The 24,480-nt window shown below is 52.0% G+C and overlaps 1 protein-coding gene across 1 annotated transcript in view; it reads left to right on the plus strand.

The window, feature by feature from the left end:
* Pepd (peptidase D) overlaps positions 1-24,480 on the plus strand; it is a 138,587-nt gene that overhangs the window by 102,388 nt on the left and 11,719 nt on the right. The window contains exons 10-12 of the mRNA NM_001009641.2: positions 13,045-13,113; positions 14,287-14,364; positions 23,722-23,870. Coding sequence (NP_001009641.1) covers positions 13,045-13,113; positions 14,287-14,364; positions 23,722-23,870 — 296 coding nt within the window. The remainder of the gene's footprint in view (positions 1-13,044; positions 13,114-14,286; positions 14,365-23,721; positions 23,871-24,480) is intronic.

Consider the following 24,480-nt stretch of genomic DNA (forward strand, 5'->3'; position numbering starts at 1 on the left):
CCTGGAGAGTCTTTTCTGAGTGTCCAGGGAACTGTTCACAAGACGCCCTCTGAGACTAAACGCCATACATGGGCTCAGTAACTCCACGGCTAGGAACGGAGACTGTGCCAATGAAAAGGCCGGTGTCCAGGAGCGTCCATCATAACCCAGGTGGACGCCCGACAGCATGCGGCTGGCAGTGTAAATCGTACACTGCGCACTGCCAGCTCCACTATTCACATTGTAACTCAGTCACTCTTCAGACATAGAGCCCAGATATCGTATGTGCTATGCACTATGTGAGGTCAGACTGCAGTGAACAAAACATAAACCCCAGCCCATAGCAGGTGAGGGAGGGAGGATGAATGGTGGATGGATGGGCAGACCAGTGGTAAGTGGGTGGATGTATGATGTGAAGATTAAAGCAGAAATGAGATACCCTTTACCCAGACTCAGGACTGGTTTCCTGGGAATGAGTCATTAGAAATGATCCCTAGAGGGGTTGGGGATTTAGCTCTGTGGTAGAGTGCTTGCCTAGCAAGCGCAAGGCCCTGGGTTCCGTCCCCAGCTCCAAAAAAAAGAAAAAAGGAAAAAAAAAAGAAAATAAATGATCCCTAGAGAAGGCAAGAATCCATACCAAGGATTTCTGAAGGCTCTCTGCACAGACCATGGGCCATACCCAGTGGCCCAGAGGCAAAGGTCACTTGGCAGTATCAGGAACAAGGAGGAAAACTAAGAAAATGAAAGGAACTAGGACGTGGCGTTGTGCTGGCAGGCGCTGCTGCAGTGTCAGGGAGAGCGTGACGGCAGAGTTGGGCTGCAAATGTTGGATTTAAGCAGAGGAGCCCTGTGGTATCCTCAAGGAAAGGAGCAGAAGGTGACCAGGAAGGTCACCAGTGACAGGCAAGAGGGGAAGGTGCCTGCAGGGGAGGGGCAGTGACAGGTGGAGAAACAGTCGGTCCTAGGCACGTGGCATTCAGAACGGAACTGGACGGCATAGACATAGGACTCCTGACAAGGAGCAGAGGTTTGACATCCTTGGGTGCTCAGCCAGACCAGGCAGGCTGTTTGTCTGGAGACCTGTCTGGATCAGATTGGCTCCCTGCACAGGTGGGAATTGGAAGGAAAATCAGAGGCTCCACGCAGGTGGCTATCTGGAGAACCTCTTACTCTTTCTCTATTAAAGCTGAACCCACACAGGACCCTGTGACATCATACTTCTACTCCCAGATGTCAGCTTAACAGAGGAGCACGTACAAGGTCCCAAAAGACTAGACGGCTCCTACGGTAGCAGCATTCATAATGGCTGTGATGTGGGAGCAGCCGGAAGACCCACAGCTAGAGTGGAAAAATACACTGGGCTCCACTCAGCCAGAGACCTGACCGAGATGGTTGTTTTTAAAGATGTATTTATTTTATCTTATGTGTTTGAGTGTTTTGCCAGCATGTATGTATGTGTGCCACATGTGTGCCTGGTGACCATGGAGGCTGGAAGATCCTCTGGGACAGGAATTCAGGGATGGTTGTGAGATACCTTGTGTGTAGCTAGGAACGAAAACCAGATCCTGTGCAAGAGCAGTCAGTGCTCTTAACCACTGAGCCATCTCTCTGTCTGGCCCCAGTGATTATTCTTTTAAATGTGTGCCCGTGTGTGTGTGTGTGTGTGTGTGTGTGTGTGTGTGTGTGTGTGTGTTCGTTCATAGAATGTGTAATAGCATGCATGCCTATGTGTGAATATGGCTCTACATATACAATGGCTCAGGTGTTTAGGTCAAACAAAGGACAACCTTGAATATCATTCCTAGCTGTGTTGATACAGAGTCTCTTTGTGGCTTTTGGATGTACACACTAGGCTCCCTGGCCCTTGGGTTTCCTGGGGTTCTTTCTCCACATCGTCTCCCTGAAGGAGTGCAGGGATCATGCATACTTCTGGGTTTTTTTGTTTTGTTTTGTTTTGTTTTGTTTTGTTTTGTTTTTTTGTGGGTTCTGGGAATTCTAACTCAGGTCTTCACGTATGGATGGCAAGGAATTTTACCTGCTGAGCCATGTCTCCAGCCCTCTAGTGGTTAATCTCAACTGTCAGCTTAGATGAATTAAGAAAGCTGCAGATTAGTGAAGCCCACCTCTGGGTATGTCTGTGATGGCGTGACTAGAAACAGTCAGATCACCAGGGCTCCAGCCTCTTGATGGTGTCATTGTGTTGCTTTTGCTGGGAGGCATTGAGAGATGGGAGTTGGGCCGACATAGAGGAAGTACTCACTGGGGCCAGGTCACTCGGGGTCTGCTTGGGACAGCCTCTTGCCCTGGCCTCTTCCTGTGTGCTCTTTCTCTTTGCTTGTCCACACTTTAAAGGCTCCCGAGCCCTACCTGCCAACCTCCACCATGATGTTCTGCCCGGGTCATGGGACCAAGCAACCAAAATAAACCCTTCAGCACTTACAGTGCTGGTGTCCCGTGGCTAAGTTCCAGTGATTCCAAAGCTACAGTAAAATGCAGGCGTGACAGGACAGACAAGAGCTCCCGCCACCCACACACCTCACGCTCAGGATGCTGGGTGGCAAGAGACGCCAGACGCTGAGGAGAGCGTGCCGCCTGAGCCTACTTTCAGCAAGCTCAGAAACCAGCAAACCCAGTCTGCAGTGTCAGGAGTCAGACCGCGCGTGGGCAGGACCGGCCGACGAGGGAAAGGGGCACTTACGTGGTGCTAGTTCATTATGCTGCCTCCGTAGGATCTGAATCCCGCTACGTGGATGTCATATTTCAGTAAAACACTTGACAGCTAATTATATTTTTAAACCTGCGTTTATGCATCTTAAAAATGCCTAGAAGGATGCTCAAAATATTTAATAGAGGTTATCACTGGCTGATAATATTGTGTGTGTGTTGAGTCTCACTATGAAGCTTTTGTGAGCCTGAGCTCTCTGTGTAGACCAGGCTGGCCTCAAACTCACAGAGCTCTGCCTGCCTCAGCCTCCTGAGTGCTGGGAGTAAAGGCGTGTGCTGCCATGCCAAACAATGTATTCAAATTTTTAACAAGGTTTACTTTAGTTTAAGAGTATGGGCATTTTGACTGCATGTATTGCAAGTGGACCACATGCATGAAGGCCAGAAGAAGGCTTCAGGTACCCCTGGAACTGGAGTTACAGATGCGAGTTGACACATGGGTGCTGGGAACTGAACCCACATTTTCTGGAAGAGCAAGTGCTCCTAACCACTGAGCCATCTCTTCAACTCCCACTGTGCATAATTTGTCTAAAAGTTAAGAATGTCTTAAGAAGTTCTAAGATAATGTGTTTGTGTGTGTGTGTGTGTGTGTGTGTGTGTGTGTGTGTGTGTGTGTGTATGAGAGAGAGAGAGAGAGAGAGAGAGAGAGAGAGAGAGAGAGAGAGAGAGGAGAATTTTAGTAGTGTACTGCAGCCAGGGCTTTGACAAATTAAAGCAACCCGTTGAGCTCAGTTTGGCATATTTTTTTTTCTTCTTCCAATAACTGATACGGACAAAGTCAGAAACTCAGCTTAATCAAGCATGTCGAGAATAAAGGGGATGATTTGTTAATTGAATGTCATGTTATGTCCTCGGTTATGCTTAGTAGAAGATAGGCAATTTAGAATTCCCAATTATCCAATTAAAATGCTAATTATCCCGTACCTTGATAAGGCCTTTCCAATTGAGGGGAGTTGCTACACAGTCACCGTTCACCTTCCTGCCTTCCGCCATGACCACTGCAGACTCCGAGACTGCCCTTGCCTCTGGTTAGTGAGTCTGGTCCTCTGGGGTTCCCACATCCCAGCTGCTACTTTGCACCAGCCACCTGGTGTCTCTTCCCCCCCTAGACTGGGTGGAGCCGTAAGTCCTCGAAGACCCTGAGCACAGATGTAGAGGGTGTCATCATAACACCTTCTGCCACCAGGATTTATGCAACACAAAGTCCTTCCCTGCATGAGCTCATTCAGTCTTCCCAGGAAGGGTCTGCAGAAGGTGCCATCCCAACCCGCACATCTGACAGGTCTGAGGCTTTGAAAGCATTCAAATCTGAAACTCTGCAGACACCAAACCGGAACCCACTGGCCTCTATTCTTCTAGGATAGGACCTTAGATTGCAAGTATCAGGGTTAATCTTCACTAATATCTTGACTGGAGTTAGGATCACACAGGGTGTATCCGTGAGGGTTTCACCAGAAACAGTTATCCAAGGGAAGAAGTCCCATCCTGAGTGCGGACAGCACTGTTCCATGGGCTGGAGTTCTAGATGGAAAGGAGAAAAAGGCCAGCCCAATGCTAAGATTGCCCCATTTGTGAATGAGCTAGCTCTCAGCCCTGCCGCCACCATGATGAACTGCACCCTCACATCTGAGGCAAAATAAGGCCTTCCTTCCTACTGCTGCTGCTTATTGGGTGTTTGGTCACAGTAGCAAGAAAAGTGGCCAATGCCCAGAGCTAGCATACCCATCAGGAGCAGAGAAGTTAGGACAATGGCTGAGGTCTATTCAAGCCCAAGACGGATGCCCTACCCATAGCCTGTGGTAAGATTGGCAGGACCTTTGTGAAGTTGAGCTAGGAAGGCATTTCCATAGTCCTCTTGACAAGTACTGGGGGCTTGGGGGTTGGTGGGAGGAAGGATTATGGAGCTTTGGGGAGCCCCAAGATACAGAAGAGGTTGCTAAAGGCCGAGATACCACCACTGTCATTGCAGCCACATCAGTGCAGCGTGTGCTGTGATGCTGCCAGGCCCTCTCCTAGTTAGTACTGGTTTCACTAATAATGCGTTGCTGACTTTCGCCTAAGGCTTTACACCAGACCCTTCTTGGCAACATACTGTGAATTCCACTTGATCATTAAAACATACACAGAACCTAGGATGCGCAAGGCCCTGGGTTCGGTCCCCAGCTCCGAAAAAAAAAAAAAAAAAAAAAAAAAAAACATACACAGAGCCCTGGCGGAGGCCAATCTGTCCCTAGCCTTCTCTGGGTCTGTCCTCATCTGGAGTCTGGAGGCAGAGGAGACCTAGGGCAGTACCCCAGTTCACTTGTCCCAGTGTCTGTCCTACAAAAGACCACAGAAAATGTGTGCTGAGGAGCTGGAACCTGTAGGCAGTGGCCACAAGGAGGTAGAGCCTTCTGATGACCCTTGCTCACCTCAGAAGAAAGGAGCACAGGGCTGCTTCCACTGTCCCACAGGGAAGAGGTTTCCCTTCTGCAGACATACTGTGACCTAATGTCCCATACAAACAACTCAGAAGGAATGTGTTTGGATTCACAGTTCAGTCCACGGTGACAGCAGCATGTGGAAGAGTTTCTTCTTCAATTCTGAGCTGTAGTAGAACCACTGTAAGCTTACAAATATATAAGATTCAGACTATGCTTATTTTATTTGGCTTTGACAACTATTGGGGGTTAACCCCTAATCTACCGTCCTGACTGCTGGCCTGACTTCCTCTCCAGCGGTGTACCCCAGATACTTGCTGGTTCTGGCCGTGTGCTCATTTACCCTCCATCTCCCCTCATAGCGGCTTCCTCCTCTCTTCTTGTTCTTCCTCCTCTCCACCTCATTTCTCCTCTTGCCTTTCTCTTCTCCACCCACAACCAGAAAACCTAAATCCCACCTACCTTTAATCCCTCCAGTAATTGGCTATAGTCAATTTTATTTAACCAGTATTTTTAAATCAAAAAACCAAGGTTTGCACAACAAAAGAGTGAAAATGTAAATATTTACTCCTGAGCCTAGGCTTTCCCTTCATGTATAAAACTTAACATTAGAAATGTAACAACAGACCAAACCTCAACCCTGGTTGCCTGGGACCCACCCATGGGGTAGGCCCAGCCACCGTCAGGAAGGGCTGTTTTTCCCACAGCAGACCCTCCCTGGCACACACCATCCAGTTTCCTAAACGATCCTGAATGAGGTTAACTGACAGTGAAGATTGGCCACACACATTTCAGCTCCTTGAAGCTGCTGCTTACACGTGAGGAAACAGGAAACACTCCGGTGTCTTTTGAGATGCATCTTAAGGCTCTTCTGTGATGGACTGACTGTGTCTCTCAGACTCTGAAAAGGTCTCCCCTTCTTACATGAAAAGGGCTTCATTTAGTATAACACATTTGTATGTAAAGCCTTTCTTACTTTGAACACACCATAGCCAATATATAATATAAATATGAATTAAAAGTTAGTAACTTGGGTTGGTGAGCCAGCTTAGGGCAAAGTGTTTGCCACTCAAACCCGATGAGCTAAGTTTGACCCCTGAAATCCCTTTAAAGGTAGGAAGAGAACCCATAAAGTTGCCCTGACTTCCACATACACACATTAGAGCACTGCCCCGTCATATACACAGTAATAAAAATAAAGTGTGTTAAAGATGAAGCAGCCAAGCCCGGGGGCCTGACGAATATTCCAGGGACCCACAGAAGAGAACCGACTCCTGCAAGCTGTCCACACACACAGAGTGAATGAGTAAATGTTTTAAGATGTTAAATAACTTGGTGCTGACACAGATACAACACCATTGTTACACACACACACACACACACACACACACACACACACACACAATATAAAACATGACACCTCACATTTCCCTCTCTTCCCTGGGACTCTTGGATCAACCCTACCAGAGGCCATCATGAAGGGTCAGGAAGCCCTTCCGTGAGCATAAGTCCTGGGGCTGTGTGAAGCCACACATTGCCTCCTCCGTGTATGTTGGCCTGTATGGGGGTGGGAGTGGGGGTTGCTGTGGCAACACTGATGCAGGAATGGGTGTGGGTCTGTGCAGGTTTTCTTTGGTTCTTGGGAAATGGCCAAGGCCAAGGGATTTCAGGGGTCAAACTTAGCTCATCGGGTTTGAGTGGCAAACACTTTGCCCTAAGCTGGCTCAGGCATGGTGGTGCATATCTTTAATCCCTGCTCTCCAGAATCGGTGAGTTCAAGGCCAGCCTGATTCACATAGCAAGCAAGTTCCGGGTCAGTCGGGGCTGTATAGCAAGACTGTATGCACATGTCCAGGTCTGTTTCTCAAAGCCCAGTGTTAGATGGCCACAGACTTTCCATTTCTCACAGGAGAGGGATCTACCCTGTGAGCTCCCCCTAATACTTGGGGTGGGAGACTCCTCAGGCCACACACTTTTGCCTCTACCCAGCTTTACAGCCATTGTCCAGAGCATTCACTCTCCTAGCCCTTCTGCGTGGCCTTGTGGCCTGCATCTCCCCTGCTATCTTCCCTCCATGTGCCTGCTCATGCCATTCTCCAAGTCTTGATGTTCATCAAAGACCAGCCTGGGGGATGGTGTAGCCAGAGATATCTCCTTAAGCTGCCTCTGCTGACCTCCAAGGCCCCAGCCTCAAGAGCTGCCAGTCTGGGTTTAAAAACAAGCTCGGCTGACTTTCGCTGCTAGGCCGCGCCTTCTGCTGTTCTCTTAGTCAACTGGTGCATTTTCCAGGACTGCTTCTCCTCTCCGAGAACCAGAGCAGGACCACAGGCCCAGGCGCACTCCCAAGGCCAGAGAGGCAGGCCCAGAATGCTCTCCCCGGGGACACAGTCTATACAGACACAGGCCTGGGCATTTGCTGGATTTTGCCCCATTAGTCATCTCCAGACACTGACAAATGGCCCTGAGTCCATTCTGTCACCGCAGTGACTCCATCCACCTTGTGATTCACTGCACAGATTCTCCCAGGTTACCTTAGGTTCTCATTTATGCCTGGATACAGTGCAAGTCTTAGCTGAGGCTGGCTTGGGGAAAAATTATGGCAAGGCTATTGGAGGAATGGCCAAGCAGACAAGAGCCTCAGGAGCCCAGGCGGTAGGGGTGGGTGGGCAGTAGGGACGGGTGGGTAGCTGGGACATTGGCAGCCCCTTTGCAGTCAGAAAGCCCTTTGGTCGGCACCCTAGTGCCTAGTCAGGATGCCTGTCTTAGTCACTGTCCTACTGCTCTCCTAAGAGAGAGCATTTGGTTGGGGCTCACTTGCCCTTTTAGTCTGTTAATCGCGGGAAGCATGGTGGTGAAGGCAGGCCCTGGAGCAGTAGCTGAGAGTCCAAACTGATCTGTAGGCAGAGTGAGAGTCTGGGCCTGGCCTGGGCTTTGGAACCTCAAAGTCCCGCTCTCCCACCACCACCAAGAGTGACACACTTCCCCCAACAAGGCCACACTTCCTAATCCTTCTCAAACAGTGCCACTCCCTGTGACAAAGCATTCAAATCTGTGAGCCTGTGGGGGACATTCCCACTCAAACCTGCACGGTGCCCCATTCTTGATGCCTCCAGGAGAGCCAGAGGAAACAGGATTAGCAGCGGAATCCAGCACCATCCCTGTTGTGTGTGCAAATCACAGATTTACAGGTTTCCCCATGACTGTTGTACTGTCTGTCATCCTCTAGTGGGAAGACTGGTCACTTCCAGTTCTTTCCATTCTGTCCATTTGGTTGTTTGTTTGTTTTTTTTCCCAAAGTTTCTCTGTATAACAGTCCTGGCTGTCCTAGAGTTTGCTTGGCCTTGAACTCACAGAAATCCACCTGCCTCTGCCTCCAGTGCTGGGATTAAAGGCATGTGCTCTATGCTGTCCTTTTAGGTATGACTTATACCCTATGTGTTTAGGTCTCAGGTATTGTTTTTGGAAATCCTTGGGTTGGGGAAGGTCTCAACCTGCTCTTTGTCATATGTGAAAATTTTGTAGCATTGGTCATTTTGGGTGTGTGAGTTCATAGTGCGCACAGGGCGTGGCAAGTGTGTTAATCCACAGTGGTTGTAGGGGTGTATTATGGGTGTGTGAGTTCATGGTAGTGGGGTTGGGATGTGATGGGAATGTGAGTCTAATGTGGGGGAGGGGGCATGATGTGTGCGTGCCGAGTCCATAATGGGTAAGGCATAGTAAGTCTGTGAGCTCATAGTGGTGGGGTTTAATATATATTTATTGTGTATGAGCATCACAGGTGTGTATATGGCCTATGCCGTGTACTCTCCTGGTATCTAGAGTATGCCGTGTGTAGTATGTATGGTGGGTATGTGTGTGTCATGAGCAGGTGACTGTATATGTGTGATATGTGTATGGTGTGCATATGTGAGAACTGAACTGTGGTTTGTCTATGATGTGTGTGATATGTAGGAATGCTGTGTGTGGTACGTATATGATGTGTATAAAAGCCTGTGCTGTGCATGCCTATGTGGTGTATGAGTGTGATGTATGTGATGTGCTGGGTGCCTAAGGGTGACAGATGTATATATAAGGCCTGTGCTGTGACTGGACCTGTAGTCCTTGGCTGGCCCTCTTGAGGCTGTGCAGTTTGGATCCGTGTGCCCTCCTGCTAATGACTCCATCAGAGGCTTGGGTAACCCTGAAGATCATTCCCATTTGAACAGGGAAACGGGGGCAAACGAGCCTGCATTTGAATCCTGAGATACACGTGCCTTGCATAGCCCAGCAGGCATCCAGCTGCTCGCTTTGTTACCTGGTCGCTTCACACCCTGCCTTTGTGTGTGTGTCACCATGCAGGCCCAGCTCAGCGTGTGGACACCCTCACAGATCTAAGCCTCTGCATCTTGTGCGCCCACGTTGTACTTCAGCTGAAGCTTCCGTGTGCCCAGGCTGACCGTCTGGCCTGCACACCTTGCTTTCTGCCCCACCTGTTGTGTTTCTTTTTTTTTTTTTAAGATTCATTTATTCTATGCATATGAGTACATTGTCCCTGTCTTCAGACACACCAGAAGAGGGCATCAGATCCCATTACAGATGGTTGTGAGCCGCCATGTGGTTGCTGGGAATTGAACTCAGACCTCTGGAAGAGCAGCCAGTGCTCGTAACCACTGAGCCTTCGCTCCAGCCCCATGTGTTGTGTTTCATGCTGCACCTCAGTGTGGGAAGCTGCAAGGTTTCTAGCAGCAGCTCTCCATCAGTTTGCATACTGCACTGCCATAGGGGCAGCTGGCAGCCTATGGCAGATCATGACCATGGGCTTGGACCGTGTGATCAACTGAGCAGTTGCCTTTCCATTACTCAGTGAACTAGACCCTTCCCTGCCTCCCAGTTGACCTCTTTTCCCTGAAGCTTCAGAGAGGCCTTTCTGAAGTGCCCTAGCATATGATATGGGGGTCAGGTTGCTCTGCCCTCTGGCCCATGTTTGCTCATCAGCTCTGTCTGCTGAGCTCAGACCAACCCGCACCGAGCCTTGCATTCTCCATGTGGCAACTATGGCTCGGTTCAAAGCAGTTGCCTCTCAGTACTTACCCCTTACAGACCATGAGCACAGCATATTTCACCAGGCCCCTGCCTCACCCTCGCTTACCTTAGAACTTGGGCACCTTTACCCATCACAGCCCCGGCTAGAAGCCTGCTTCCACCCGTGCGTCCATGTTCTTCTATCAGGAAAAAAAATCCGAATACCAAGTAGTGAAGCCTCAAACGTATAAGGGCTGGATCGTGCATTGGCTGCTTTTCTTATGACTGTGACAGCATAGCTGATTGAAGCAGCCTAATGGAGGAAGGCTAGAGCCCAGTGTGACAGAAAAGATTGCGACAAGAACAGCTCCGGCTGTGGCCTCGGGAGGCATCCTTCTCATCCTGGAGGATCAGCAGGTGGAGAACTGGACTCAGAGTAGGGTGGGCTACCTCAGGCCCACTCCCAGTTAGCCCGTATCCACCAGCAGGCCGTGTTCAAAGGTTCCATGGCCTCCCAAAATACTAGCAGCAGCTAGCAACCAGGTGTCCAGACAGTCATTTAGAACACAGCATGTCGCTGTCCAGTGTGAAGTCCAGCTTTAGGGTGGATGTTCAGCATGGGGTGGGGGGTGATTCTCCTCCCTGGATCTCCTGGTGTGGGACTGTGGTGTCATACATGTGGCTAGAAGATGGCCAATGTTGGGCTGAGGCTTACCGCCGAAAACTGGGTCTTCGTTACCTTTCTGTTAGACACTGCCATAAACCAGGCCTCGCATTGGGTGTTGCTTTTTTTCTTCCACAGAAGCCAAGGATACAAGGAAGGTTGGTTGTCTCTGCTGAGATTAGGCCTCCAGGCTCCACCTGGTAAAATATGTTTGCCGCCTGTTCATGTATGCCAGTGGCATGGCTGTCCCTCTGCCTATCCTTTCTGAAGCCAGACAATCCCAGTAGCACCTGTGGTCATGTCTGGGTCACCTGTCTCCACCCGCCGTGAACATAGCCATGTGACCCCCTGATGTTTGCGGAAGGACCAAGGCTCCGAAAGCTGAGGAGCATTGAAGTTCCATGGGTGCCTTAGAAGCTTGCTGTACAGAGGGGGAGCTATTTTTGAGGCTGCCTGTCAGGGATTTGTAGCGGGAGGCTGACTGCCCAGGGCAGGTAGAGTCCTAGGGGTGAGCTCTCTGGCTAAGGTCCGACTGTTCATGGCTTATATGCTCCCACTGTGACTATGGGACCAGCTAAGGGAAGGAGTGAGTGTCTCCCCACCCTCCCACAGCTCCTCAAATTCTTTGTGTTGGGGAACATTTCACTTGTAAGACACCCAATTATCCTAGGAGGTTTTTCGAGGCAAGTCTGAAAGCCGATCGAATCCAGTGGAACCATTTCTGCATAACAACTACTTAATACCCAATCATAACAATTACACATAATTTGTGTTTACGGTGCCTAGAAGATTAAACTCCTCCGCGTAGACACTTTCCAAAAACAGTCTAGAACGTGCAGGGCAGGCAGGGCTGCCTCTGGTACTCTGCAGGTGACAGGAGGCAGGAGAAGTCCTAGGCTTGCTTTTTGGGGCGGGGTTGAGTCAGGAACCAGCAGGGAGAATGTGCTGGGGCCTCTGGGATGGAGTGAAGGCAGCTGCACACCATCATCCCCTTACCAGCTAGGTTCTGCAGAGGCCGGACATGTTGTGTCCTGATGCTGAGGTCCAAGGCCTGAGGTGGGGCATTCTAAAGCTCTGAGCAGTGCAGCCTCCCTAGGATTCAGCTTTCTTTATTTAAAAAAAAAAAAAAGAAGTCAGGCTGGCGGAGCTTGCCTTCAGTCTCAACACTCAGGAGGTAGAGGCAGGGAGATCTCTGTGAGTTCAAGGCCAGCCTGGTTTAGAGTTCCAGACCAGCCAAGACTTCATAGTGAGGAGCTGTCAAGGGGAGGGTGATAATTATTTTTATGTATGTATATGAGTGTTTTGCCTGCCTGCCTGCGTGTATGTATGTGTATCACGTGCATGCCTGGCGCCCGTGGAGGTCAGATGAAGGTGTCTGTCTCCTGAAGTGGAAGTTTCAGACAGTTTTGAGCCTTCTAACGTGGATGCTGGATTTACTGTGAAAACAACTTGCTGCCCCATCTGAGCCTTCTCCCCAGCCCTAGCTTTCTTGTGTTTGTTCTTGTTTGGTTGGTTTTGGGTTTTTGAAGACAGGATTTTGACATGTATCCCAAGCTTATTTTGAACTCAAAGCAATCGTCCTGCTTCAGTGTCCCAGGGGCTGGGATTCCAGGTGTCTGCCACTGTGCCCTTCTGATACGACGGGTCTGGTCCATCCTCATGCGGACAGCCTCCTGAGTCTGTCCAGGGAGTCCCAATGTGAGGAGGCAGCTCACCGCCCCTCCCCCAACACACATGTTCTCAGTGCTGAGCCTTCTAGAAGACCGGGCCACTTCTTGGCCTCCTTGTCACTATGCACACTCTAATGATAGCCCACTCTCCCAAAGGCATCCCCCTTGGCACTGGGGTCAGGCCCATCTGTCCTTTCAGCCCTACATGTTAGACCTACATGTTTTAAGGTGTATTTCCTGAAGCCCAGCTCCTCAACTCCCTAGAGATTGCCCTGCCTTGCCCACTCGCACCAGCCCCGCTATCCCATCTGCACAGCCCTCTCTCCGATCACAGATTCACAGGGAGACCCCTGCAGCACCAAGAAGTGCGTCCCTCGTCACAGCTTGTCTCTCAAGGGTCAAGCTCCAATGTGCTTGCCCAGGAGTCCTGACAGTGTAGCTGCCAAGTTCCCCGAGCAAGGGTCTGTGCTCACACTCACTGGAAAGCTCAGCAAATCCATGTAGGGGATCTGCATCCAAAGAGCAAGGCTGTACAGACTCCAGTAACATCCCCGCCATGTCTCTCTCTCTCTCTCTCTCTCCACAGCCTGTTCCAGCACTATTGTTACTCTAAAGGTGGCATGCGCCACACCTCTTACACCTGTATCTGCTGCAGGTAAGTCTTGGGCCCAGGACTCATGGGAGGACATGCAGTGGGGAGCACTCCTTCCTCTAACCCCTAGCTCAGGGGCACTTGCTCACTCCCATGCCCCAACCAGTGCCTAGAAGTCATCTTGCCCTCTACTCTTGGCACTCTATGCTCCATCACATGTGTGCACCATAGCAAAAGACAAACAGGGTAGCCTACAGGTAGCATGCAGCAAATGGGTGGATTGTAGTAGGGGATAAAACATGAATGGAGCTGTATCAGTAGAGGGACTGTAGTGTTGAGTTCTTTTACAGGAACGCGTGCATGGTGGGAGGCAGATGCTGGGCTCTGCGTAGGTGGGGCACATTGGAGCTGTCACCTGCACATGACAGGATATGCTTTAGTGTGTATATGTTGTAGAACTAACCGTGGCCATAGGGACCGCCATTGGCTCTGACTGCATTGGTGCGGTCTCGGGGCATGCATAGCCGTATGAGCGGCTGGTTGCAAGTGTGATTGTATCTGTACAAACAGATTGCTCGTCTGCCCGAGCCTCTCTCATCACAGGCGTAGGCGGCCTCTGTGTCTGGGCTGGCACAAGCTCGCCTCCCAAGCTCTGCCCTTCCAGCCTGGTCCCTGTGCAGCCTGGACAGAGGCGGGTGCTCTTGCTGATACGAGTGAGCATCCTCGCACATGAATAATACATCCAGGCACCTCAGTCCCTGGAAATGTGCTCCTCTGGTGGATAGCGAGAAAAATCATTATTTCTACTTTTATGATTCCTGAGACTCCCGAATGGAGCCATAAATATTACACCCAGGTGGGTCGGGCCCTCCTCCCCCCCAAGACAGACTTGTAAATTCTTCCTAAAGGGTAGCTCATTAGGGCAGCTACACGGGACAGGGAACAAGGAGCTATTGGCCCCGGATAGGACCAAGATGTTCCAGAGACCGCCAGCACTCTTCCTGTGAAACGTCCCTGCCTTTAGCCCTTCTCCAGGCCCATGGGCCTTTCTCTGATCTTTGCATGTGCTGACTACACCCTCAGCCCAGAAGGCAGCTGTCAGACCCAGGGAGCTGCTCCCAGCTCTCTGTCAGGCAGGGACACCATGTTCCTCTACTCCTGGCTGCGGGCCTGGGCCAGCCTCCGGGGCCTGCTGGGTGACAGTGACCTCCTCACCACCCTCTGTGCTCTTTACAGCGGTGAGAACGCAGCCGTGCTGCACTACGGCCATGCCGGGGCCCCCAATGACCGGACGATCAAGGATGGAGATATTTGGTAAGTGTGGCTGAGCTGCTGTCACCCCACTGTGTGTGTGAATAGCCAGGACAAAGGTAGACGCTCCACACTGGGTCAGCCAGAGGCCTCTGAGCCCCTGTCCCAAGAGGCTTAGCTCCAGCAAAGCCTTGGGCCTGTGTTCAGCCCAGGCTTCTCTACTGTAGCTGTCAGCCTGAAGGCTGACTTCTTCAGGCCTAATACCTGCACCCTGTAAGTAAACAGTTGCCTGTAGAGTGGGAGTGGGAAGGGGAGCTTTTTTTTTTTAAAAAAACTATCTCCCAGCTTCTTCTAGGCTGTCCTTTCCAACCATTAAGTTTCCCGTGTTTGGTGCTCCCCATCCTAACGCCTATTATCCTTGACCCCCGTCTCCTCGTCACACACAGCCATTGCTTCGGCTGCCGTACCCTCAGTTCCTCACAAGGCCACATAGGGCAGACGTGAGCAGAGCATCCTTGGGCTTGGAGGGCTCTGTGCTCACTGATACAGCTGTTCCTGTCTCTCCATGATCCCCACCAGACATTGACCAGGGCTAGCTCAGGCCACACCGGGCTGCAGAGGGCTACCTTGTCGTCTGCAGCTTGATCACGAGCCATACAGCCTTCCTGCCTTAGCCATCAGAGGTGATGTGAGCACCAACTGACCAGAAGGGCTCCTGTCCTGCTGGTTCTTAAACGTCTGTCTGTGTTTGTTTTGTTTTGTTGATAGACGGTCTAGCTAGAGCTGGCCAAGAACTTAGCAGTCCTCCTGCCTCTACCTCCCATGTGCTGGGATTACAGGCATAAACCCTGCCTGGCTGGTTCCTAGACGTCCTTTGGGCTCCTTGGCAGTAGCATAGTCTACTCTTGGGTTGGCTGGGGGTGCCCGGCTGGACCATCAGTTTCCTTCTCAGCCATTTGCCATACTCATCCCCTGGCCTTGGGTTCCTGTGATAGCCGCTCACTGTGTACCCTGCTGCAGGTCTGTGGGAGCCCATGTCTACCTAGGGGGAGCACACATGCATGGACAGACAGATAACTAGCTGTAGAGAAAGACTCCATGCTTTGAGTAGTGACCACCAAATATGAGACAAGCACCCAATCCCAGGGTCCATGCTGGCACATGACTGGCCGGTCTGCCCACAAGGCTCAGCAAAGCAACTAAGACTTCTCTCTCTGCCTCGGTTTACCTATCTGTGATAACATACACATGCCAGGACTCCCATGATGATGGCAGAAAGGGACTATGAGGAGCAGGGTGTCTGATAGAGACCTCTGCCTGGGGCCCAAGCCAATAAGCCAAGTGGGAGCCATGAAGAGAGGAGACAAGAGGTGTAGGACCTCAGTCAGTGTGAGTCTCCCTGTCTTGTCTCTTGTAACACAAGCCCACAAAACAGATGTCTGCACAGAGCCTTGGAACAGTGGCCTGTGTGTAGGCCTGTGAGCTGGGAGAGCTGCCTGGAGGAGGCAGGCTCGATTGGGTGCTGGCTGGGGCTGGAGTGGCTGAGATACAGCAGGGCGCTGGGCTCATGTATGGTGCCGTAGGGATTGGGGATAGGATTGGCTGCCTCAGATTTGGCTCAGTGTTGACGAGGAAGAGACAAATAGGCCCTCCCTTGTAGGCCATGGTGGAGCCAAAGGCAGCTAGAGAGGTTACTTGGTCTCTTCAGGCTCTGTGATTGCCCCAAGCTTCCCCTTCTCTGACTTCCTCTACCCCTCACCCTGGCCTCACGGCACTCCCTAGTACCTGGAGCCTTAAGCATGTTTGGCAAGTACTCTAGTGTTGAGCCGTACCTATGCCAGCCCTCTTCTCGCTTGTTATTTTGGGACAGTCTTACTAAGTCTTCCAGACTCAATCCTCCTGCCTCAGCCTCCAAGGAGCTGACACCTTGGCCATACCACAAATTCCCACTGCTTTTCCAAGAGCTTTTCCAATGCTCTCTGGGTTTGGCCTATGCTGGCTAAGACTAGAGGACAGGGCGCTAGAATTCAGTCCTGGGGGAGCTCCAGTTGGAGCCCACCTTGGCCCTGGATTTGACTCTTCCTGAGCTGAGCACACCCCAGGGGAAGCAGCTACTTCCCCTTCTACTTTACCTGTCCAAAAGGGGGTTCTTGCCCTGTAAGGCAGCCAGCCCTACTGCATTTCTGGGAATCCCAGAGATGGGCAGGAGCCAGCCAGGGCCTACATACCTTGGGCCTCTACGTGGTCTAACGGCTGTGGCCTCAGCTCTCATGGGCAGCAGGTGGCACCTGCATCTCCTGATACAGCTGTGGACAGGAGTGATGTGAGGAAACCCAGGGACTCCATGCCAAACTCAAATTGGCGATTTTGTTTCTCTAGTGCTAACTTTGAAATGCAGCCAGTGGAATCATTATGAGTTTATTATAGTCAATTTATTATGCAGCATTTAGAACATGTTTTGTTGATTACTGCTACCGCCAGATTGCTGGCGGCATTTATAATCCATTGTTTTATTGAAATTGATCTGCCAAGCACCTAGCGCGTTTGGTAAATAATAAATCACACTGTTATCCTAACACAAAGCCGTGATACTTCATTGTGAGGTAGGAGACCAGAATATGTGTATAAACTGGAGGCCGTCCCAAGGCCCCTGGGACAGGGCATGTGGTCCAGGCACCGGGCACAGGGACGGGCTCTGCGTTCTACCTAGCTTTCTGACAAGAAAGATGTTAACAGTAATGGGGCTCTTGTGGGGAGTCAGAGCTGGTTCAGAGCCATGAGGGGGGAGGTGCTGAGTGACAGCCCCTTCAGTCTCTCACTCAGGACTGAGTGCATGCACAGCACTCAGCACATACCCACACCAGAAGCCAGAGGCTCCTCCCTCCCTCCTCAGGTTTTCTGTCTGTCTGTGGGGTCCCGGCTCCAAGGGGTCAGAGTTCATAAAAGCAGAGGCAGAACGGCAAAGCTTCTGCTTTCTGTGTCTCTCAAGTGTATTTTCCAGCCCCAGGCTAGGGTAGGACACAAATCAGGCCTACTTTATTTGGACATTTTTTTTTAACAGTTTAACTAGGGTCTCACACTGTAGCCCAGGCTGGCCTTAATTTATAGCAGCACCCGCCCCACCCCCAGCACCCCGTGGCCTCCCAAGTGCTCGGATTACAGGCACGCACCACTGTGCCTGCTCATGTAAACCTTACGTGGAGCCAGGAGTCAGCTAAGGCCACTTAGCTGTGGGCCACATCCGTCATGCGTGAGGTCTAGATGCTGCTCAGGCTGGTCTGTGCTGCAGATCAAGTTTGTCAGCCAAGAGCTTCAGGCCATCCCACATCCCAGCCAGTGGCTCCCCGGTCCCTTCCTGTTTCTCTAGGCCAGATCCCATACCCAGCTGCTCTGTGTGGGTCCCAGGGAAGGCATGGAGATACGCGTGGCTTCAGAGTCTGGGCCTCTTGTCAGCTCAGCTCAGTGCCATGAGGCCTGTGCATGGCCTGTGGCTGCTGTTTAAGCCTCTCAGAGTTTTCCTGTTGGCTCCCAGAGTCCCTTCCAGCTGTGTCCCTGGAGTTCCCCCTGAACCCGCTGGTCGGGTCACTGTCCCGCAGGAAGCATCGGCTGCATCTTGTTTTCTTTTTCAAGGCGGGCAGGCAGGGCCGCAATGACCTGGCTTGCCAAGTGTGGCAGTCGGTCTTGTTGGTTGGGGCTTCCAGCTTGTTCAAATGAAGGATGGTGCTGACAAGGTCACAGGAGGCCCTTCCGACACGGGAGGCCACAGAAGATGCTCCACATTGCATCTAGCTCCAGGCAAGTGGGTGCGAACACATCTGGCCTAGAGAAGCAGGGAAGGAGACATGGCCCACTGGCTCTGGGTAAGGAGTGGTCCTCAGATACTCCTCTGAGCCCTCCACAGCCAGCACCTAAGCCCACAGACAAAAGCTGCATCTTGGCCAACAGGACAAGTACCGTCTGTGCCTAAACCCACCAGGAAGCAGGGCATCCCAGGTTGAGTCACTCTTGTGCAAGACTCTTCCACCTCCTTCTCCTGACTCCTATGCAAATTCACCCCCAATGGCAGACGATGTCTCCTCAGTGGAGGCTCTAATTTGGGAAGCAGGCGGGTATGTCCCCTCAGCTGCCTGCCTGCCACCCTATAGAATAAGAGGTTCCATGACCCATCCCTAAACCTATTAAATAAAGCACACATGCTCTGGCTGGTGGTGTACAGGGCTTTCCGGCACTGGCCAGAAGAGGGCAGTGTAGCCTCAGGACTTGGCCAGGTCTTCTGGGTTGTGGTTTGTTGTGCTGACCTGGGTGTGGGAGGTGGGCCTGCAGTCCACCTAGGGACAGGCCTTTCCTAGCCCTGCACTTAGCAGTTTGCCAGTGCCCCCTCCCTATTCATCCCTGCCGCGGCCTCCGGTCTCATCTGTCTCCCTGCTCTGGTAATGGCCATGTATCAGAGGTCACCACAACCCAGGGAAATGAGGGTAGTTTCATCCCAGAACAGTTAAGGGCACCCAGAACTATGCCACTGTCACTCCGTCTGGGTCACAGCTGGAGCCAGGGTGTCATACAGGCTGTCTTGCAGAACTGTTGCCATCACAGGCATGCCGACTCTCAGCCCTGGGCTGCATGCAGATCCAAGGGCTTCAGCAAAACCCTGCAACTCATGAGCCCTGCACTGGGTAAGATGATTGTGCCTGTTCCAGTTCTGTGTCTTGCTGCCAATTGTGGCCCCAGGCAGAGTGAGCCTGTGCCCCAGACTCTTCCCCTGCTGCAGAAGGCCTGAAAGGGGCGTGGGGTGGTGGGGATCCAAGGTCATCTTCTCTGTGCCTTGTATTCCAGTAGACTTTAGAGAATGGCATGCCGGGCTAGCTGCCTGCTGCTGCCAGGCTCAACTCCTACCGTCCAATGCCCTCCCCACCCCACCCCCGCCCCCCAGCCTGGTTATTTATAAAAAGATGTTTGGTGACCACTAGGGGGCCCCTCCCAGAGCTTTTCCTAGGGAGAAGATAAGTGGGTGAGAGAATTCTCCTACAAACACAAGGACCTGTCTGGATGAGTTGGCTGAGGCCTCCAGCGTCCTATCCCAGAAGACTGTTAGCCTTCACACTAGGGCTCATATTTGCAAATATGCCTTCTGGCCATAAGCAGAGGCCCTTCTCAAGTGCTCTCTGTCCCTTCTGTTTACTTTTGTCACTGTTTTGTGGCCTTGCCCACTCCATTGACGTCACAACCCCTGGTTTAAAAAGCGCTAGTCTAGACAGTGCTCACAGACATCACAAGACACTGGTCACCCAAAAAGTGAACCGAAGCATGTGAAGCATGTGCTGTCTGCGTGATGATGACTGCTAGCCTCCTCCTTCCCCTCCCCCCCACTTACTACAGCCACAGCCCTGGTGCCCAACCCTGGGCCCACAGGGCTGAGGCAGGCAGCAGCTGATCTGGGCCACAGTATGGTGCTCTCCTTGGACTTGACCTGGCCCCAGTGCAGGTTCTCTGCAGACATAGGTGGACCCGCCATGGTACTGTTCTCATTAGATTCTACACTGGGGAGTTGGGGGTAGGGATGCGCTGCTGGCATGGAGGACCATCCCTGCCTACCTAGTCCCTGAGGAGCTCTGTAGGAAGAGGTTCCCTCCACGGGTCTACCTGTAACCAAGGGGAGTACTCGAGGGATGGCTCTGCTGCTGGTGGTGGCCATCCCTGAGGGCTGGCATGCGCAGAGGCCTGGAAGGGAGCTCGGGGTGGGCAGCTGACCTGTGAACTGGAGAAGCAGGTGCCACTGTGGCCAGCCTGGGGCGCATGCACTGCTGCAGAGACAAAGTGACCAGCTGAGGACTGAGCATTTTCCCGCTGTTCAGAACCCCACCTCTCTCCCTCCTCCAGCCTGGGCTGCAGACTGGGAGTCTGCACAAAGCAAGCATGCTTAACACACGTGCATGTAAGATGTCAGTCTTGGGTGAGAAGCAACCGAGTGTGTGCTGCATACTAAGATTAAAATGAAGCTACAAACTGAGTACAAAGTGGCCCTTGTCTAAACACTGCCGAGTTTCCCTTGGAGCCCTCCTGCCTGTGGGCTGGCTGGCCCATGCACAGGGCCTAAGGGAGTTAAGCAGGACCTGAACAGGGTCTGGGTGGGCCAGTGGTGGCAGGTAGCCCAGGCCTGGAGCTGCCCCGTGAAGAGCCAGCAGAAGACAGGATCATCCGTCCCAGCCAGAACCACAGCCATAGGAACACATGTGGGGAAAGAGACGCCAGCACATTGCTTGAAGACATGTCATCTCCCAGATGTCTCAGATTATCACACAGACCCACTCGGCTAGTGATGGAGGTGTCCCTGGTGGGTGTCCCTACACAGCCAGGAAGGGGAGATCTCGCATTCTCGATGGAGCCAAGAGTGACTGAATTCCCTATCATAGTTGTGCCTGGAAAGGGCAGGCACAAGAGACAGAAGACTGGAGGGAGGTGATTTATAAAAGTGACGGCTTTCTTCTCTGGATTCCAAATGGCTTGAATTGGAATCACTTATGCATGGAAAAGCACTGAGGGAGGATTTAAAAACAATAAACAACAACAGAAAAAAAGGCAGAAAATATGGGGAACTGAGAACACAAAAATAGACTCAAGCCCGTGCCCAAGCGTCGCCGGGCAGGATGGAGCTAGCTGGCTGGGTGTGCACTTCCTTCTCCAGAAAGTGGATGAATTTAACAAAATACAAACAAACAAACAAAAAGAGGTGAAGTCTTTAGAAGCTTGAGAAGAAAGCCTGGTTGGCTGAAGGACCAGCTCTACCTCTGTCCTAGGGAAGGTTTGGAGAGCTTGGTTCAGTCTGCTGTGCCCCAGAGAATCTTGTTTGTCCCATTCTAGATGACTCTAGCATTTCATGTCATCTTGTGAGCTTCCTGGTTTTTAAAAATAGCTCATTTCTGTTTTCCCTTTAGGCCAGCACCAGTAGACTCTTCTTCCCCAGGGGCGATTGCAGGTCACCCTTTATGTGGCACCTCCCAGGATTGAGTGTCCCCACGTGCCTGGCCCTGGCCTGTCTGAATCCATCAAACCATGAAGCACTGTCTCCCTTACTGACTCCAGAAAGCCCACATAAAAGTGTTGTTTCCCTTCAGCAGCAGGAGACTGGGACACCATGTATCTCACTGCAGCCTGCTCTGCCTTACACACCTGCAGCCTGCAAGAGACAAGTTCCCACTTCAAAGATGGGAAAATGAGGTCAACACAATGTAACTGAGATGTTTACCCTCCTCAGCTGAGGGCTTTGCTAGGTCTATTCACAGACCTCCCCCTGAGGCTTCACTGCCCAGTCTGAGGATGAGTGTACCCGCACAGACGTAATCCTGCAGGCAGTTTCCAGCCCTAAGGGCCACAGTGCGCCCCAGGGAGCAGACCCTGGGTGTGTCTCCAGTGCCTGGTGTTCCGAGGCCCTCTTGTAACTAAGTTGGGTGGGTCCTCCTGAAGTGAGGCCCAGGTCCCTTGAATCTACACTACACAGGGTCCTCCCCAGAGACTTTGACCCAAGCCAATGTTCCCAGTCATGCTGGGGTGAGGGGAGTGGAGGGCGGCTCCCCAGGAGTCACCTGAGATATTATCTGCGCTTTGCCTTCCGTACTGTTGACCCCGTTTATGGTGTTTTGCAACCAGAAGAGTCAGGAGATTAAAAAGCGCCTCATTGAGGACTTTGGATTCCAGTATGGTGTCCAAGCACATTGAGCACTTTAAAATCAGCAGCTGCCATGCAATGGCCAGTGCTGTCTGGCAAGCCATGTGGGTGCAGTCCATGCTCTACTGCAGGGCAAGGGGCCCACCCTGCTCCCTTGCTCTGTCTCTCAATACAAGCACACAGGCAGCTTCTGGAATGTTTGTGGTTACCGTTAGAGTGGAATTTGGGTGAGAGGCTCTCTCATAAAGGAAGCCAGATATGCCCTGGGCTCAGGCTAGACAGCATGTGTGTGGCTACAGATGGATAGAGCCGTCACAACCACCACACTGCACAGAGCTCCACTGATGCAGAAAGACTGGGGCGTGGTCCCTCAGCCAGTTTCATTGGGATTGTCTGGACCCTCCTGTGAGTGCTAAAGGGGAAGGGGTCGGGAAAGGGTGCCCTATGTTTATACCCTTTTGCCTTAGTCACACCAGCCTTCTGAGGTGACCCTTACCGTGGGAGACTGATCCATGTCCTGAAAGCCAGGCCTGGACCCCCAAGCCTTCTTTTGCCCCATCCCAGATATTGCACAGGGCAGGGTTCTCTGCCCACAGTGTTGAGCCCCATGGTCTGATAGGTGGGCTCTGCTGTACAGTGATGTCTCCATTCTCCTGACCCAGCAGGCCTGGCTGTTTTCCACCATTATCCAACTCCACTGGCTCTCAGGGCCTCTGGGCCTCTGCTTCCTCTCCTGCAAGACCTCTCTGTCATCTCAGCCTGCACGGCCACCCACATGGGGATCGTGTGGCAGCACCCTCTGTCCAGGCCCCAGGAAAGCACTGCTAACTAGGGGGCCACTCTGATGACTCCTCTGTGGCCCTCTTGGGTGTTGCTGAGACCTGTGTCCTACCTACCTGAGCAGGGAAGGATGACAGCAGGCAGTGGAGCAGAGCCAGAGGCACCAACCACTTGCTGCTTCCTCCTGAACTTGGTGGGCCTAACAGAAAGGCTTGGTGCAGCTCACCCCACTGACGAATATGGCAAACATATCCTGGGCACAAGCAGGGTCCCCACCTTGAGAGACTCTCTAGACAAGCTCATATGGAAGGCGTGACATATGGGGATCTGGAGACCTAGCTATCCTGCGAGTCCTCCCCTATCCTGAATCGGTCCCCACAGCTAAGGCCATGCTTCTTCCTTGGCTTTCCCTGGACTGGCTGGGCCAGCTCTTGCTCTTTCCCTCACTCTCCTCTTCCCGTCTCTCTTTCCTTCTGTGGTTCTGGAGGCTGAGCCTAGGATTTCATATTGCTAGGCTAGCACCATCTACTAAGGAACATCCCCCGTGCTCTTTCTACTTTTTTCCTGAAATGAGGGTCTCACAAAATTTCCAGACTGGCTTCAAACTTGCTCTGTAGCCCAGGCAGATCTTGAAATTGTTTCCCCCACCCCCTGCCTTGCTCTGTAGACTAGGTTGGCCCTGAACTCAGGGATCTGCCTGTTTCTGCTTCCTGGGTGCTGGAATTAAAGTCATGGGCCACTATACCCAGCTCAGTTTTAAAAGTTTCAATCCTCCTGCCTCCACCTCTCAAGTCACTGAGGTGATGGACCAGCACCACTGGGTCTAGCTCCCTACACTGGTCCCTTCTGGTAAGGAACATCTGATGTGACCTCAGCTCCCTGCTGCAGCCAGCCCCCAGCTGAAAGAATGAAGGGGGCTTGGGGGCTGGCACCTCTGAACAGCTGCCCACCCGCCTCACAATGCCCTGTCCCCACAGCCTGTTCGACATGGGTGGAGAGTACTACTGCTTCGCTTCTGACATCACCTGCTCCTTCCCTGCCAATGGCAAGTTCACAGACGACCAGAAGGCCATCTACGAAGCAGTGCTCAGAAGCTGCAGAACGGTCATGAGCACTATGAAGCCAGGTGAGGGGCAGGAGGGTCAGCTGAGGACCTGGCTGGTAGATGTGGGGAGCATGGGACACAGACCCTGACTGAGGGGCACCCACAGGAAGCAGATCCTGAAGTCTGCTTGGCCAGTTAGATTCCAGGTGATGTGACATCCCCAGAGCACCCTAAGGACACAGCGTTGACCAGGGGGCTGGATCTGGAAGTTCAACCCCTGGTGACCCCGTGTCCTATCCAGTCACATCTCCGTACACATCCCTCCACCCACACTGGTCATTGGAACATCAAAATGTCCCCTGCCTTATCCCAAAACAGAGTTCACCTGAGGACAGGACAGGCCAGCTTTGGATACTGGCATCTGGTTGAACTCCAGAGGAAGCTCTAACCCCACTCAGAGGCCACGACCTTGAGTCATGAAGCAGCTCCTTGGGCTCGGTTTCTGCCTGCATGTGGGGAGACAGCACTCCATAAAATCTAAGCTGAATGTTAGGAAGTACTTGAGACTTCCAAGCCAGAGTTAGCCTCTGTTATGGTCACTGTCCCTGGTGTCCTCTCATCATCCAACTAGCTTCTCCCCACTTCATTGTATGGCTGCCATGTATGGTCTTTCCTGTGCACCTTCATACAG

The sequence above is a fragment of the Rattus norvegicus genome, chromosome 1, assembly GCF_021556685.1.
Source record: "Rattus norvegicus strain SHRSP/BbbUtx chromosome 1, alternate assembly SHRSP_T2T, whole genome shotgun sequence".
Taxonomy (NCBI): domain Eukaryota; kingdom Metazoa; phylum Chordata; class Mammalia; order Rodentia; family Muridae; genus Rattus; species Rattus norvegicus.